The sequence below is a fragment of the Rhinolophus sinicus genome, chromosome 8 (genome assembly GCF_057876585.1).
Source record: "Rhinolophus sinicus isolate RSI-liver-muscle chromosome 8, RSI-T2T, whole genome shotgun sequence".
NCBI classification, from domain to species: domain Eukaryota; kingdom Metazoa; phylum Chordata; class Mammalia; order Chiroptera; family Rhinolophidae; genus Rhinolophus; species Rhinolophus sinicus.
This window is the reverse complement of record NC_142508.1, coordinates 3,486,781-3,504,444: the sequence shown is the minus strand read 5'-3', so window position 1 is coordinate 3,504,444 and position 17,664 is coordinate 3,486,781. Positions and strand designations below refer to the sequence as shown.

The window sequence follows — 17,664 nt, the reverse complement described above, 5'->3', positions numbered from 1 at the left end:
GCTGTCATATTTGACCTAATAAGAATTGAAAAAAATGACATCTAAGCACAAGGAAATCTACATGGCAATTTTTAATGAAATATGTTCTGTTTAATAGAAAATTTAGTAATCAAATCATTAAGGTTTTTTTCTGATAATGGAGCAAAGGATATGAGAATTCATGTTCTCCTTTATTTGGAGAGAAATATCTAAGTGGGAAACTGCATGAGGAATTTTAATATATGCTGAAATGCATGGTATTTTAAAGAACTTCTTTAACAAAATGGTAGACAGTAAGATTTATTTTAATTTTTCAATCTGAAAAAACAAACCCCAAAACAAAAAACCAAACTATACTCATATATACAGTGTCAACATTTTCAGAGCACTTACATTAGGAAACATTGTTTCTCTTCAACTGTATGACAATACTGTATATGCCACAATAAGATTTAGACAAACGATTGCATCAGCAGTCATACAGACACCATGATTTTACATTTCAGTACACAAGAAAAAAATAGACATCTCCCCGGCACTTTGTTTCCTCCAACCGCTGCCCGTTCGCGGTCCAGCAGAGCGGCTTCCACACGTGCTTTAGAAACTTCCGCTTTGAAATCCCAACAGCGGCTATTTTAGAAGTCACACCCTTTCCAGATCCACACTTAAATAATGAGAAATTTGCCATTTAAAAATAACAACCCATGGTTTATTAATGGGCATGGTGACATTTACCCACCAAAAGATGTGTAAAAAAATTGCATGAAAGTAAAAATAAATAAAGCTTTTGTAAAGCAGTCTCGTTTACACGACAGTTCAGAACACTTAGACATAAAACTGTCATTAAAGTTTTAAAAAGTAATTATTTATCTTCAAATTACAGCTGTTCAACGAATCTAATGAAAACAAACTGATTTGGTAAAGATTCAAAGACGTTCACACGCTAGCTCAGTGTCCGTTCATACAAGTCCACGCTCCCGCTGCGATGGGCAGTAGTGATGACACAGCGCTGAGTTCTGACATAAGGCACTAGATCTGAATATGCCACACACTCGCCTTATGTCACATTACCTGTTACATACCAGTGAATTCTTTGAAATGAAAAATGATCAAACATTTCAGGATACAGTGCACTTAAATGACATACAGCATTCGAAAACTTTCAGACAAAGGTCTGAAAACAGTCTTTTAATGCAAGCCCGAATCTTCACACACATACAGTCTTTCCTTTTTTTATGCTTAGTTTCCACATCACTGGAAGAAACACCCATCACTAAAGCCTGATATACATTCTTAGCCATTTTCCTCTCTTCTGTTGTGGTCAGTGTTCAGGAGGCAAAGCGTGACCCAGAATCTTGGTTCAAGTTCTTCTACAAGGGCTTGTCCGTTCACAGCGGTCATTCCGTTTCCGGCTCCTTTTGTTTGGCACCTGTCAGAGGGAAAATGAAAAGTTTCAGAGCACCGTAAAACTCTGCTGCATGCCCTCCCTGACAGCAGCAGTGGTTCTCCACCTCGGTGGTTTCTACATACCTGGCAGTGCCTCAGTAGGACGCTCCAGAGGCTGGTGGGGATGGAGAGGTGGGATCCGAGCCCCCCAGCCACACCTACCATGACTGCAGCATGCTTTGAATCTGTATTATATACTGTAATTCTAAATACGCAGGATTTAATTTGGGAAAGAGAAGGGTTCTGCTAAAATATTTTAAAAGAAATGTATTCACGTTTCATTGAAGGTGCAAAGTATTCCCATTGCACATACTTGTAAAAGTGTAAAAAGAAGCATCAGAACGTGTTTCAGGATAATCGCATGTAACACCTACTCCTGTCTGGCCAGGATATTTTAAAATGGGTTGGTAGGGACTGCTACCATTTTTCTCATCACAGCAGCTTCTGCCCTATTTCTCATCAGATACCAGAGGACACAGACTTTTGAAAAAAGGGGCTACAAAATTGTCGCTGCCACCATCACTGCTTACGCACTGATTGCATGTGTAGACGCTCAGGTTCATTTGGACAGTGTGAGTACCTGGCCGGGCTCTCCGGGCTGGACTCCCCCGCTTGATGCTCGTACCAGGCCAGCTCTCGTGCCCAGTGCAGTCAGAAGGAGCTGCCGATGGGACGTGCGGTCCCTGCGTGCCAAGAGAGCTTTCCTAGTGTTCACTAGTTACCCAGTCATTCGGAGCATGGAGCACTTTCCCAAACGAAGAGCGTTTCGCACACAGTGTAACCCTATCTTTATGACATCACCTCCGGTAACAGACACTTCAGGTGCTAGCGGCGCAACAGGTTCCTGCCTGCCGAGCGGCGCTGACGACTGATTTGCTGAAATATCAAATCTGGATGGAAGTTTCAACTTATCCAGCCCAACGTTCTTATGGTTTGCAACACGAAGTCACAGCGAGGCTAGAGAACTTGACTTGTGCACTGAGTCTGCGATGCACAGAGCATCCTGGGGGCAAGGACAGACCAGCTGAAGTGAGCCCAACCCCACTGGGCAAACTGTGCCTTGGTTCAGGGCCAGCTTCCTGAAAAGGGGTGTCATTTCCTGAAGGTGCCAGATTAGGTGACCGTGGGGGTGAGTCTGCCCAGAGAGCAGGCCTCTTCCTAACGTGCCTGGTTGGCTGTAAACGTGATCCCTCCGGGTTGCTCCTGCTCGACGCCGCGGTGAGGTCGGCCACTGTCAATGTGCGTCCATGGTCAATGCCTGTAGCATCCCCTGGCCGGACATAAGTAACCTGGTGATTCTCCTGCTCAGAGGTGTTTGGATGAGGCCCCGTCTATGGCTGTGAACAACCTGACATTCACCTCGGCTTTTATAACATTTCATCATTCTAAACATGACGTGTGTTTCAAGTTCTCTAACATCTGAAGTTTTAAAGTGGCTGCACCAGGGCCACGTGTAGTTTCTGATTCAGAAGATGTAGGGTGGACCCCTCAATGTCCATTTCTAACAGGTCCTTGCTGCGGCGGCTGCTCTGGCTCCACTGCAGGCAGGCCGTTCGTGTTCTCAGCTAATGGGATGCTTTCTCACCAGAGACGGGGCTTCCTTAGGTACAGGTCAATATTAAAACTACTCTTAGCTGGTCTGATTTCTGAACGCGAGAAAATTAATCCTGTCGTGCGCGCACACTTTAATGCTTAATTTCCAAGGGCACGTCACTCGCTCTCCCGTCTGTCACTCAGCCTGCCATCTGGGCCTCGGTCTTGGCTGTGGTCTGTGCGGCCCAAGGCTGCATTGTTTGTACTTAATGGGGGTGGGGAGAGGAGGAGGGGAAAGGAGAAAGGAAGGGAGGGCTGGTGGTTTTAGGACCCCTTCAGCCCAGCCCACTATTAACCGTGTGATACGGAGGAAACCCCAGCTCCGCCTTCCCCAGGTCCCCTCCTCCCCTCTGCGCTCAGAGTGAATCTGGCAGAAAATGAGGTCAGCCATCACTATTCGGTAGTTAATGTAATTTCCATATACTGTCAATGAAAAAGTTTGTGTTTAGGTCTTTTGTTTTGTATCCTTAAAACACTAGAAAGCTTATTTTCTTTTTAAAGGGTAGATGAAGGTTTCAATAGTTAGAACCCAAAGAATTTCCCTCCTGTTTTCCAGTTAGTCCTAAAAATATAGCAAAACTGAAGAGATCTCAGCTTTTTAATGGAAAAGGCTACGATGCACAAGGCAGTGAATTCTCGATTGTCAGGGCACTGATACGCCTAAGTCAGAACACTTCCCATAAACTTTTCTCTCTCACCCCGTAGGAGGGGAGAACTTTAAAACCACAAAGAAAATGCACATGGTTTTCAGAGGATACACAGAAAGCCAGGACTAGTAAGTGGGAGGTGGGGAAACAGCTGCCTGCTGTGCTCTGCAGGTCTAACTCGGTGTGGTGAAGGTGAGAAGGTGAAGGTCAGAAGCTGGCCACCCTACCTGGGGGTGTGAGGATCAGAGCTTGCAAGATATCGGACAGGGAAATAATACCCACGATACTGTCTGCTTCATTTACCACCACCAGCCGATGGACCTGCAAACGAGAGAAAAGTGGGCCATATGAGAAAGTTTACACAAAAAGTTTTACAACCCGTATTAGAAAAAACTCTCTTTCATATACTATAGAATGAATCCATCCCACAAATGAGAGAAAGTCACAGCGTACAGAACCCTATAAAGGTCTTTGGCTCTAATGTTGAAACAATGTTGATTTGCTGGACTCTTAAGAAAAACTAGCCAGCCCTGTCCTGGTGAGTCTTCAAGTTTCAAATGCTAGTATGTGAAAGACACAACTCAAAACATGAAGTACAATGTAAATGTATATTCTCTTAAACAGCTTTAAATTTTTAAAAGTATCCGTTTCTGATAAGTATCAGATACTGTTTTACATGGGAAAGAAGGTCAAATGAGCACTGAAACTAAGTAATAGGTTACTGCCCTTACAGTGTTTTTTATTTTTTAATCCTGTCTTTTCTCTATGAAGTTCTCTATTAAGTTATATATTAATAACAATATTCAAAGGAGAAATGAACCATCATAAAGTGAAATGGATTATATTCACATCTCTTTTTACTCGAAAGTCTTTTATAAATGAGTGAATGTTTTGAGGTATTACTATACCAAAGCATCCTTAAAGCAGGACAGGAATGAGAAAGCCGCACGCTTCACGGATTTAAAGCTTTAGAACTTGCTTCCAGTCAATTACCTCGGAGGGCAAACACAATGGAGGGCATAGGAAGGACATGGAAAGGGGGAAATGGTTTTTATATTTTGTTCTTTTTTTTTCCACCGAGTCCCCTACCCTACTCCCCTTCAGCGACCATCATCAGCTTGTCCTCTATGAATGTTTCTGTTTAGTTTATTCATTTGTCTGTTTTTCAGATTCCACATGCGAGTAAAATCATACCGTATTTGTGTTTCTGATTTATTTTACTTAGTGTAATATCGTCTAGGTCCATCTATGTTTAGCAAATGGCAAGATTTCAATTTTTTAATTGCTGAATAATATTCCATTGTATACACGCATACATCTTTATCCATTCATCTTATTGATAGACACTTAGATTGCTTCCTTATCTTGGCTATTGTAAATAATGCTTGAACGAACATGGGAGTGCACGTATCTTTTCAAATTAGTGTTTTGGATTAGGATAAATACCCAGATGTGGAATTGCTGGATCATAAGGTAGTTCTATTTTGAATTTTTTTGAGGACCCTCCATACTGTTTTCCATAGTGGCTGCACCAATTTGCAATCCCACCAACAATGTATGAGGGTTCCCTTTTCTCCACATCCTCACCTACACTTGTTGATTTTTTGATGATGGCCATTCTGACAGGTGTGAGATATCTCATTGTAGTTTTATGTGCATTTCTCTAATGATTAGTGACGTTGAACATCTTTTCGTATGTCTATTGGCCATCTATATGTCCTCTTTGAAGAAATGTCTATTTAGGTCCTCTGCCCATTTTTAAATTGCATTGTTTGTTTTTTTAGTGTTAAGTTGTACGAGTTCTTTATAAATTTTGCATATTAACCTGTTGTTGGATGTATTATTGGCCAATAGCTTCTCCCATTCAGGTTGTCCATTCATTTTGTTGATGGTTTCCTTTGCTGTGCAGAAAGTTTTTAGTTTGATGTGGTCCCACGTATTTTTTCTTTTGCAATTGCCTTGCCGAAGCAGACGTATCAAAAAAAAAAAAAAAAAAGATCACTAAGACCAATGTCAAAGATTTTACTGCCAATGATTTCTTCTAGAAGTTTCATGGTTCCCGGTCTTACATTTAAGTCCTTAACCTTTGTAGTAGCTTTTAAATGTCTGAATTGCTCTAGTTACTATTTGCCTGTACCTGTGAGATATTCTTCCTTTGAGATGTTGTTTTATTTCTGGTTATGGACTTTCCTTTTCTGCTTAAAAAAGACTTTAATATTTCTGTTCTATTTCTTTAAAAAATGCCATTGGGATTTTGATAGGGATTGCATTAAATTTGTATATTGCTTTCGGTAATATGGCCATTTTAACTATGTTGATTCTTCCAATCTTTGAGCACAGAATTTCTTTCCATTTCTTTGTGTCTTCTTCAATTTCTTTCAAAAATGTCTTATAGTTTTCAGCATATAAGTCTTTCACATCCTTGGTTAAGTTTATTCCTAGGTATTTTATTCTTTTTGCTGTAATTGCAAAATGAATTGTTTTTTTGTATTTCTTTTTCTGAGATTTCATTGTTAGTATATAGGAAAGCAATGGACATTTGTACGTTGATTTTGTAGCCAGCAACTTTACTGTATTCGTTGATTGTTTCTAATAGCTTTTTGGTGGGGTCTTTAGGGTTTTCTATATATAGCATAATGTCATCTGCAAAGAGTGATAATGTAACTTCTTCATTCCCAATTTGGATGCCTCTTATTTCTTTCTCTTGCCTGATTGCTCTGGCGAGGACTTCCAACACTATGTTGAAAAGCAGAGGTGATAGGGGACAGCCCTGTCGTGTTCCTGAACGTAGAGCAAAGGGCTTCAGTTTTTCACCATTAATTATGAGATTAGCAGAGGGCTTGTCATATATGGCCTTTATTATGTTATTTTCCTTCTATACCTATTTTATTAAGTGTTTTAATCATAAATGGATGTTGTATCTTGTCAAATCCTTTTTCTGCATCAATTGATATAATCATATGATTTTTGTCCTTTATTTTGTTTATGTGATGGATCACATTGATGGATTTGCGGATGTTGAACCATCCTTGTGCCCCAGGGATGAACCCCACTTGGTCGTGATGAATACTCTTGTTAATGCATTGTTCCTTTAATATTTCTTGTAATGATGATAAACTCCTGTAGCTTTTGCTTGTCCAAGCAAACTATCTCTTTCAATTCTGAATGATAACTGTGCCAGGTAAATTATTCTGGGTTGTACACTCCTTTCTTTCATCACTTTAAAGATGCCCTATCACTCCCTCTGGCCTCTGAAGCTGCCACTGATAAATCAGCTGATAGCCTTATGGGGTTTCCTTTGTCATAGTAACCAGTGGTTTTCTTCTTTGCTGCCTTAAAAATTGTCTCTTTATTTTGAATTTTTGCCATTTTAATTACAGTATGTAGTGGTGTGGGTCTCTGGGTTCATCTTATTTGGAAAACTGTGCTTTCTGGACCTGGATGTCCGCTTCCTTTCCTAGGTAAAGAAAGTTTTCAGCCATTACTTCTTCAAATCAAGTTTATGTACCTTTCTCTTTCTTCTTCTGGGATCCCAGCAATGTGAATGTTTGTATGCTTGATGTTGTGCTAGAGACTCCTTAAATTATCCTCATTTTTTAAAATTCTGTTTTCTTTTTGCTGTTCTGATTGCTCGACTAAGACGTCCATTAGTCCGTCTTCCAGGTCCCTGATCATTCTTCTGTATTCGCGAGTCTGCGGCTGAGTTCCTGTATGTTTTCCATTTGTTATTGTATTCTTCAGTTCTGCTTAGTTCTTTACTACACCAAGCCTTTGTTGAAGTTCTTCCCTGGTTTCTTCTATTCCACCCTGAGCATCCTTAGGACTTATGGCGGTTTCTTTGAATTCTTTATCACGCTAATGATTTATCTCCATTTCTTTAGGGTATTTTTTTCCCCTGGGGATTTTTCTTCTTTCCTCATTTAAGACATTCTGTCTTTTCATTTTGTTTGACTTTCTATGTTTGATTACATGAATTAGACAAAATAGCTCTCTCTCAGTCTTAAAAAAGTGGCCTGTGTAGAAGCAACCTCTGCGTAGGCTGTGTGCGCCAGTGGTTCGGGCAAGCTGCTTGGAGCCAGGTGGGCAATTCTATTAATTTTTTTGAGGAACCTCCATATTGTTTTCCATAGTTGCTACACCAATTTATACCTGGGGCGCTGGCCTGTCAGGCTGGAGCAGCGCTGGGCAGGGAGACCAGGTGTGTGTGGTGATGCCCTGTGGATCCTGCTTGCTCCCTTTCTTCGGAGCCAAAATGGGCTCTGGGCAGTGTGGCTGGGAACGTGCTGCAGTGACCTTGCAGAGAGGCCGGAGCTCCCGACAGACCTCCTGCCTGTCCTGTTGAGGTGAGGGGATGTGACCAGTGGTGCTCACTGGCACTGCGGGAGAGCTCCTGCAGTGTCCCCGCCCTCTCCATTCAGTCCCTTTCCCTCGTTTGCTGCTCAGAAGCTGTTCAGTCAGCCCTCAGTTGTCACTCAGGAGTAACTGCTCTATGTACAGGGATATATTTCGGTGTGCTGGTGGGAGGGGCAAGTTCAGCGTCCCCTCACACGCCGCCATCTTGGACCGCTCTGGGTTTTCTCCGGAGTGAGACCCTGCTGATGCTGCTTTTGACATCATCGCTTGCTTTAGGTTAAAAAAATCACTTTGTCATCTTTCTCATGCTAATCAACATACGTCTCTAAAAAGACTGGGTTCTTCAATAATCCTGTGACATAACAATTACTTATTAACTATAATTATAAATTAAAATGACAGTTTACATCTAGGACAGAGCATGCTTTAGAATCTGTAAGAGACACATTTTGTTATTAAGTTTTGAACTACTGAAGGTTAAGGAAAAACCCTTTCATCTGGAGAATTAATTACCAGATAGAGGTGACTACCAAAAATATTTTCTTGTCATCTGTTGCTGAGTCTAAATTTTATGACTGTTCCTTGTCTGCGGTATCTAAAAGCTTGTGTGACATTTATGGCATATAAACAAACTGAATCACAGCTGATACTCCATACCCTTCTCCTAGCAAGAGCCATAGAAGCTAAAAACTGGTCTTTGTCGCCCAGTGAGAAGTCACCTGGTGAAAGAAATTATTTTAATGAGGAAAACCATCAAGATGCATAACTTGAGAAAACTGTTCAATTCCATCTTTATTTTCCTCAATAACCTATTTCATATTGCAATGAAATTTCTATTGTTCACCAGATGAACTGACCAGCCAGTTACTTTTCCTTCTACGTGACAGGAATACGAGCTCACACAAGAGCTTAACAACACGGAGGAGCTTTGGCACCATCAGAACTCCGTCACCCAGAGACAGCCGCTGGCAGCAGAGTGGTGTGTGTTTTTCTAGCCTCTTTTCTATGTATATGCATGTATATTAACACCAAGAGATGCTAGTGAAAGACATTAAAAGCTGTGACAGCTGACGCCGGGGAAATCACCTCAGAAGAGGACGGGGCAGGGAGGGACTCTTGAACAGACATGGTAAACAGGGTGGGTTTCTATCATGATGGCGCCTGATGCAACCCACTACTACACATATAACTTTCAGAAAGCAAGTTAAGGTTGCCTGTTATTACCCTAAAAAATAATCAGGTATTTTTCTCCTTGGACTGTATTCTTGCATTTATAATACAAAGCATAAAGCAGACTCATCATTATGAATTGATTTTGCCTATTAGTTGTTGCTCCAGAAGGAACACAGTTGCATCCTTTAGTACTGAAGAGTGCTGAGCAGGATACTATCCCTCTCCCTGTCTAATAAGAAAGGAAAAAAATGACTTGGGGAATGGGTATACTGAATTAGATATGCTATAAAATTATCTCATGCATCTTTTATTTAAAGTGTTAGGCAAAGTATGCTCAAAAATCCGACAGGCAGTAAGTCTAAGAGGACACAAGTGCCGAGGGTTAGTAGACGAAGTTACTAGACATTTACTATCCATCTAAATCGGGAGAGAGAGAGGGGTTTTTAACATTAACCTCATAGATACCCTAGCAGGACCTAACACTCTTGGGACTTTTGTTTCCTCAACTATGTATGGTTTAAACCATGAATGTATTTTTACCAGTTTATTTGATTCAAGTATGACAGCAGGACTTAGAAATTCAATTCCATTCAGTGATCAATTATAGATGACCTACTATGTGCCAAGTGACGTGCCAGGTTCCGGAACAGGGAAACTACACCTGCCACTGAACTTGAAGGCGGCCCCAGGGGCCGTCCCTGTGATTCAAAATTCCTGAGGCACCATCCCTAGTTTGCACTTGTTGCAGTAAGGCAGGGATGTGTGGGGGGTACAGGGGCGTGGGGGGCTGGGGCATGGGGGGCGGGGCTCTGGTGCAACCATCTCACCTCAGCTCTTACTATTCTGTCCACAATGGTCTCCAGGATGTCCAGCTTACTGCACTTCACAACACCCTCGAAATACTGTGAACGGTGCTGAAGCGCCTGGGTCACTGTGATATCTAGGTTATTGTATGTTTTTTCAGCAGCAAGGTTCTGTAATAAAGTAACAGAATCAATTATATATCCTTTCATTTCCATTCATATTAATGACCAAAATTCGTAAGTTTAAAGCAACCTGATTTTTAAGCACATTAATATTAATCTTAATTTAGTACCGCCATCCCAGCTTTATCACATGCCATTATCTTATCAATGATGATTAAAGCTCACAAGGTGTACATTAATCATGAAGCAACCTTGCTAAGTTCTGGCTGCATGTGCTGTCAAAGACGCCCCCATTCTTACCCTACAAGGCTCTATACCTCAACGAATCAAGTCTTTTGAGAGGCGGACTGACTACCACAGGGTGAGAAGTGCCGTGGGGCTGGGGAAGCTGCATCTGCGGACTCCCCCTAGGGGCCCCTCAGGTTCTGATGCATCTACTTAGCAGGTCCCACTCAACCAAATTCCAATAAGCCAGGTGTTTTTTTTTTGGTTTTTTTTTTGGTGTCTATTATGTTAGGCAGAATAGGATGAAACAAAAGGGTTTGAGACAGCTATAAAACAATACTTCATGCAGGGGTCAATACTATGGCAAAAAATGGTGTGCACATGGGGGGCTATCAGAGTTTCAGCTCCCTTTCTTAGAAATAATGTAGAACTCTAAGGAAGTGCATTTAAAATGAATGGGAAAAAAAGCATTGAGTGGGAAGATACGGCACCAAAATCAACCTAGTAGATTTCAACCAGGGATTAAAAACTAGGACTTTATATAACTCTATTTAATAAATTTGCTGTCTTCTCTAGAACAGTTATCCCCAATCATCAAACAATGGGATGTATGTGACCAGTATCTACAAGTTCATGTGTGCACCAAACACATGCTTGTTAGTGGAATAAATAATGTCTCCTACATAGAAATATGACCGTTTAAATATAAAATGCTACGAATCTATAATTCATCACTAAACCAATGAATATTAAAGGTACAGTTATCTATGGGGAGCCTATAAGATCCTCATACTCGAAAGAGCTAGAAATCATTCCATTAGAAAAAAGCAAAAAAACCCAGACTATTTAACAAATGTTAAAGGCATTCTAGATGACAGGTTTAACAAAATTAAAAATACTTACAATTACATCAAACTTGGAATAAATATCTACAACTTTTCCTAAAAATGAAAATACATGTTAGGATAATGTCTTAGAAACAAAAAACATTTAAAGTCAATCTTAGCTAGGAAATCACTAGGAATGACATAAGCTTGTCTATTTTGAAATGGACATGCAATCATATCTTAATAGAAAATGAGAAAATAAGCCCTTTACAATTCTTACTATCCTGAGGGCTCCGTGGTGCTGAGCTCATTCTCCCCCCCACCCCCTCATGTGCTAGGTCATTTAGCAGCAACTTTACCCTGTTTACGGCCACACACAGACCTGACTCGTCCACAACAGGCAAGGCGGACACTCGTCTCTCCACAAACACGCTCAGGGCTTTGATGATGGGCGTGTCCGGGTGGATGAAGGCGATGTTGTGGTAGGTCCCGATTCCCAGCACGTCCAGATTCTGCTTCATGAAGGCAGGCTTTGGCATGTCACACATCTAAACGGAGGACGACACACATGCTCTAGAGCCCACATGGACCTGTCCCTGTTCATACGTCCACACTTGAATGAAAAGCTATGCGCAACAGATTAAAGTTGGTCTTTCCTAACCATCTACCTGGATGTCTGAATTCATATGAAAACATGACACGTAAGAATTGTCTTTTGTTCAAACCAGTTTATGTGTCTATTACATTTCACTACTTAGTAAAATGTTGCAAAGGTCTAACACTGCAATGTTTTCCCTTTCTCTTCACCTACTGAAAAAGAGGGCAGAAGGGTACAACACATCTATTTGGAAATGAAGACCCAGAAGCCACCGAGAAGCCTTTATTCTTAATTATTCATGTTAAATTCCTGGTCTTGTGGCTCATTGTTAGGCAGTATTTTTTAAGAAGCCACACATTTCCAACCCAAGTGTGCGACGGTGGCTGTCTGAGCTGCCAAGCTAGGCCTCACACCATCCCACCTCCACATCTGAATTCTCCTTTGGAGGACTCCAATTTTTGTCTACTAAGAATAAAGGACAAGCCAACTAAACAGTTAAAAAAAATCTTTAAAAGTTAACTTTTTTCCCCCCCACAGGCTGTTTTAAAGGAGGAGGGATAAGTCAGAAGAGAGAAGTCTAGGATCATGTTTGACTAAAACAAAATAAGGTCTATGGTTTCAAAAATCCACCTTTTATAAAGGGTACAGTTGATTCCATCCTCCTGGTGTACCTTATAATTATCAGGAAAAGATGAACAATTAGAAGAAACAAAATGTTCAAGTCAAAGAGTTCATCAACATTCAAATCATGAGACTCCTAGAAGTTTAGAGAAAAAAAAGAGACCTATTAGGTCATCGGGGCCATCTGGGTGCTGGATAACCCGTTCCAATCCATACTTTTCACTTAGGCCACTGTCACATGTCTCCAAGCGTAATGCTACTTTTTCTCAGAAAATGATTTCACAATCCAGTAAAAATCAGATTGAAATTTCTTTAAAATTCTGTGTTTTGATCTGAAAACCTCTAGCTGAATATTCTAATAGCATGATTCTAACTACCATGTTGGCCCAAATATAAGACAGTACCAGCAGAAGCCACCTCCCCGACGTTTTATAGAAGAGAAAAACACCAGAGGCCTGTCTCAAACTGTCTCTCCTCTTCTGCAGCAGCGTGGTGTGGAAATGGGCTGGAACCCAACCACTCAGCATCTGGGAGACTTGGGGTGTATTTAGCCCTCTGAGCCAGGCGCCCCTGCACAGAGGAGCTAACACGCCACCTGACAGGGCTGCTGGCTCAGACGCTGCACCACCACCACCACCACCAGCAGTGACGTGGCAGTTACTCAACTTCGCTTAGTCTCATCACTTATAAAATGGATTAATAAAAATACATACCTGAGAGGGTGGTGGTGAGAATTACATTTATCGTGAAGTCTTAGGACAGTGCTCGATGTATTGTAAAATGCTCAATAGTATTGAGCTCTCGTGATTAATATTATTTTACAGTGATTACTCTAAGGCCCCTTAACTGCATTAAGAGCCCAGCCCCGCTCCGGGCATTAAACCTCAGTACCATGGCAACTACATTTGTAGCCCATAACAGACCAAGCGCCTGTGCATGACAGATGTGAAGCCTGACCAACAATATCGATATGTCCCTAATTCTTCTTCCCTAGACTGTCCCTTTACCAAACTTCATGCTGTTCTATAAATTACTCTTCTCCTTCCTATCTTCTTTCTTAGCACTTACTTATTCATGAAGAGTATTATTTTTACACATTGACTATTACAATATAGGACTGTTTGATGGACAGGTGATTGCTCCCAGTAACTAAGCCCTCTGAGCGACTGTCCAGCAGAAATGGCAGTGCTCTAGGACGAGGAGCTTTGGCTGCTAGCGTCACCAGAATGCCAGTCTATTTCTTTATTTGAAGCTGCGGAGAAGGAAATGGGAAGTAATTGGATGTCGACTTTTCATGTCTATTAAATTGTAGTTTTTACAAAAGACTCTTCAAATGATCTCTTCTGAACCATGAATGAAGTCTCCTACTGGTCCCAGTTGACCAATTACTTATAACCTCAAATCGAGTGCACGTAATCAAAAGGGGAAAAAAGGTAAAGCCCTCTTGTAAACAGTCTGGTCCTTCCTTTAACACAAGGCCAACCAAAGAGGGTCTAAACTTTGGATGATTAGGCAGCCATCTCATTTCAAACGCAGTTGAGACAACCTACAGAAAATATAGCCCTAATTTGGATCAACATGGTAGTAGTCTCTCGCCAAAATTTTATTTGCTTTGGGTTTTCCTCTTACTGCTGCAGTTAATAAGAAGTTAACTCTGAGGACAGTACTTTTTCAATATATGTTTCCAAAACCATGATACCGATAAAGCATCATGAGGAATTTGCTATAAATATTGGGCTCAATTTATCTTGTATAGCAGTTCCTTAATTAGACTGACTTGCAAATTGCTTTATTTCCCCTATTTTAGGTGATAAAAGATTCCAATTTAAATTGAGAATGCCAAGTGTTTTTTACTAATTTGATACTGGCACTGAAAGGTGATTGCTTTTTAATTGGAATCCACTCTGAGAATGTACAATTCAAATAGTAAGTCAAGAAACTGAAGTTTAGAAGTAGAGACTCAAAACTAATCATTTCTTCTACTACCAAAGGAAACAGGAACCAATTTACACGAAGTAAATTAAAGTAGATGCAACCGTGTATTTACAAACACTGACTACTACTTACAAAAAGCTGGAGGAACTTGAGGATTCTTTTGTGGGTAAGTATGTAAAGTGCATTCCCACTGAGCGGGTCAATAACTGGCAATCTGTGGATTTTATTTTTGATCAACGAGTATACAGCGTCGAAGAGGCTGCGGGAAAAGCCATTAAAGTTGTTAGGAGGCTTTAGAGAAAAACGAGATAACTCTGGACCACCCCTGCTTTAAAAGCATTTTCAGTGTTTTTATGTTACAATAATAAAGGTTGGTTGACTTTTAAAACAGTATTTTGGAAAAGTTTTAATCAGAGATCTCAGTACATTTTTCTGAATTTTTTTCCACCATCTACGTTAATGAATCTCACATACAAGTGTGAGCTACAAAACTTTGGCAGTTTTTCAGTAGCGCGTTTAATGTTTTTAGTTGACAAATGACAGAAGCTACTATTGCCGGGGGGAAAGCTAGCCTTGTGGTGGACTGGCCGCTGATGGCACAGCCTGCTGGCTGCTTCCCTGCTCGGCCAGCTCACTTCCGGGCACTCCGGCCTCTCCTGTGACCGCCAACCAGGCGGCATGGTGGGTCTGTCTGTTGGGACTTGGAGATAAAATAATAAAAATCAGGATTTCACTTTTCTCGCTAGTGCTCTAGAGTTTTAAGAACGCTTTCATACAACTCTGGAAATGTACCAGAGCCTTTCAGAAAGCGTGGATCAAAATGTAGGGCTGCTAGAAGAACAAAACGTATGGCTTCTGAGAGGGCAGCCATCCTTTTGACTGCCTCTGGACCAGTGTCTAACAGAGACTGATCTTCCTACTTCAGTGTATGTCAGAACCACTGGGGGAGTTGTTTTACTGCACATTCCCGGGCACTGTCCTCCAAAGACTGATTTAACAGGTCGGGGGAAGAGCCAGGAATCTGCAGTATTAACAAGCTCCCTGGATGCTTTCTGCTGCAAGTGGTCTGGGTCTCAAAGCTACTCAGTACGACCATCGTCCTAGTCCATTATCCATCCTTTGCCCCAAGAATGGCTGTGATTTCTATTGTCTCTCGATTCATCGAGTTTAATATTTGGAATTAAGGAGGCTGGCTCTTATCTATGTTAAAAAAAATCAATCAAACATGATAACAAGGGAAATGAACCTGAATGAATGAATGTTTGCAAAACAGAAAAACTTTACAAGTTTACCTTGCATCTGGAGATATATTCACTAAAGGCTTAAATGTTTCTTGTAAATAAAGCTCTGTATTTATAGAAAGAAAATATGCAATTAGTAACACATTTGCTGTTTGCAGTTATTACATAAATTATAATACCCTTCAAGTTATTGATAATTAAAAGGATTAAAGACCCAAATCAAATTTAATATACTGAAAACTACTGTGTTATAGTTATGGCTATTTTAAACAACTACCAAACTGTTTTCAGGATGTTGCCTCTGTGGAAAAATGAAACAGTATGACAAGAAATGTAAAAATCAGAAGAAAAGTGAAGAAATCTGATTTAAAAAAGCAATACCAGCAGAGGTCACTAGAATTCTACCAAGTTACCATCACCTTCAAGAGATGAAGTCTTTATAAAATCCTTTAAAACCAATTTTTGTAAGTTAAACAATAAAACAAAACTTGTAACAGACTTTGTTCTTTAGTTTTATTTTACCAAACTAATGCTCAAAATCTACTGCATCTTGAGGAATCTTTCTAGTATGTGGAAATTATCTTTGTAAAGATCAACTATAATTGCTGAGGTTTCTATACACACGGCATTCAAGGGTGTGCTGAGCTTATTATTACTACTGAATAGCCATGCAATGTCGAAATGTAAATATACTTAATCCACCGTTACTTATACAGTAGAATTTGACCAGAAGTATCTGTCTGGGTATTAAGTTATATGTTCACTTCATAAAAGGCAGTGCTAAGATATGGACCCCGTGTCAACTTACTATGCTTAGGAATCAATAAAGCCATCAAACCATATGAAATTGAAAGAGCCCTGGTCTTTAGGGAATTCTAACCGATGTTCAGATTCCACAGCCAGCCACAAAGGTTGCTCACCATACCAAGCAGATTGTGGGAGGTACAAATCTAAATTTCAATTTTAAATTCAAAATTTGCCTTCAGTTGGTCCGTCCACTTCTATCCAGGCTTTTCCCTGAACACCTACGCAGGCTCCCGCCTCAGCCCTTCTTATCCCACGCCTGTATCTGTGCCTTTCTGCTCGTGTCCTTGGTCCCCTCTCTACCAATCCAGCACGACAGGTCTCATTAAGACAGAACAATTTCACAATCGTGAAATCAGAATTTAAAAAGTGGCTCCATGTCAGAAAAGGGTGTTACGATTATAAAGGGTGCACTTCAGGGTTACAAACAAAAGAAAGCGACTTTGAAGCTGTTTTCCTGTTATCTGATGCAAATCATCTAGTTTAGGATTCACTTGTCCCGTGTTTCTCCATAATTTGTAAAGAAATAATTATTAAGTTTACGTAAGAATAGGTCTTTGCTTTTGTCAATCTTAGGCATTGCTTTGGTGCGTTTTCTATACAAAGGCACATTTTGAGGGAGTAATACTTGGTAGTGAATGGTGGCTTTGCGGGGGAGGCCCCGGCAGAAACCTGGGTGCTGCTTAGCTTACCCTTGGTATAAAGACTCGCTACAGCTTCTCTGTACATTTCTATTAAACAGAGAGGACAGATACTATGTACACTAGGATGGCATGCTATCAAAACTAAGGTACAAATAAGTGTTTTAATTAATGTAGTTTATCATTAAGCAGAGAAAAGGATCTGTGATATTAAAACATATTTTAACACACTAAGTAGAACTTTTTTTCTTCTATTAAAAGATTTTAAACACCCAACAGTACTTACCCCTCCATGTTTCAATTTTATGTTCCTCTAATTCATAAATCTGTACCTAAAGATAAGAAAAAAATCCTCATTTACAAATGTTAATACAATATAAGAAATGATTTCATAACTGCTGCTGAGTCCCATAATTCATCAGATGGAAACAATCAAGATAATTCAGAAATATTGGCAATATAAACAAATACCTTTCAAGATAAATGTTTTATACATTTAAGACATAATAAACCAGTATAATATTGTATTTTCATTAATTTGAAAATTTCTGATACTTAAATTTTAAAACACACACGGACATACACACTCATTCCTTCTTTTTGAGGATACGGAAGGTTTGTATCATCTCTAATTTTGAAAGGGCAATTGGTTAGA

The 17,664-nt window shown here is 40.3% G+C and overlaps 1 protein-coding gene across 9 annotated transcripts in view; it reads right to left on the bottom strand.

Moving 5' to 3' along the window:
* Positions 1 to 263: 263 nt before the first annotated feature.
* Positions 264 to 17,664, bottom strand: part of PRKAG2 (protein kinase AMP-activated non-catalytic subunit gamma 2) — a 189,568-nt gene continuing 172,167 nt past the window's right edge. For all 9 annotated transcript variants that reach the window (XM_019712806.3, XM_019712807.3, XM_019712808.3 and 6 more), the window contains 8 exons: positions 17,296 to 17,341; positions 15,616 to 15,670; positions 14,456 to 14,582; positions 11,552 to 11,717; positions 11,246 to 11,283; positions 10,019 to 10,165; positions 3,893 to 3,986; positions 264 to 1,408 (listed from right to left, as the gene is read on the bottom strand). In XM_019712806.3, coding sequence (XP_019568365.1) covers positions 1,377 to 1,408; positions 3,893 to 3,986; positions 10,019 to 10,165; positions 11,246 to 11,283; positions 11,552 to 11,717; positions 14,456 to 14,582; positions 15,616 to 15,670; positions 17,296 to 17,341 — 705 coding nt within the window. In that variant the 3' untranslated portion in view covers positions 264 to 1,376. The remainder of the gene's footprint in view (positions 1,409 to 3,892; positions 3,987 to 10,018; positions 10,166 to 11,245; positions 11,284 to 11,551; positions 11,718 to 14,455; positions 14,583 to 15,615; positions 15,671 to 17,295; positions 17,342 to 17,664) is intronic.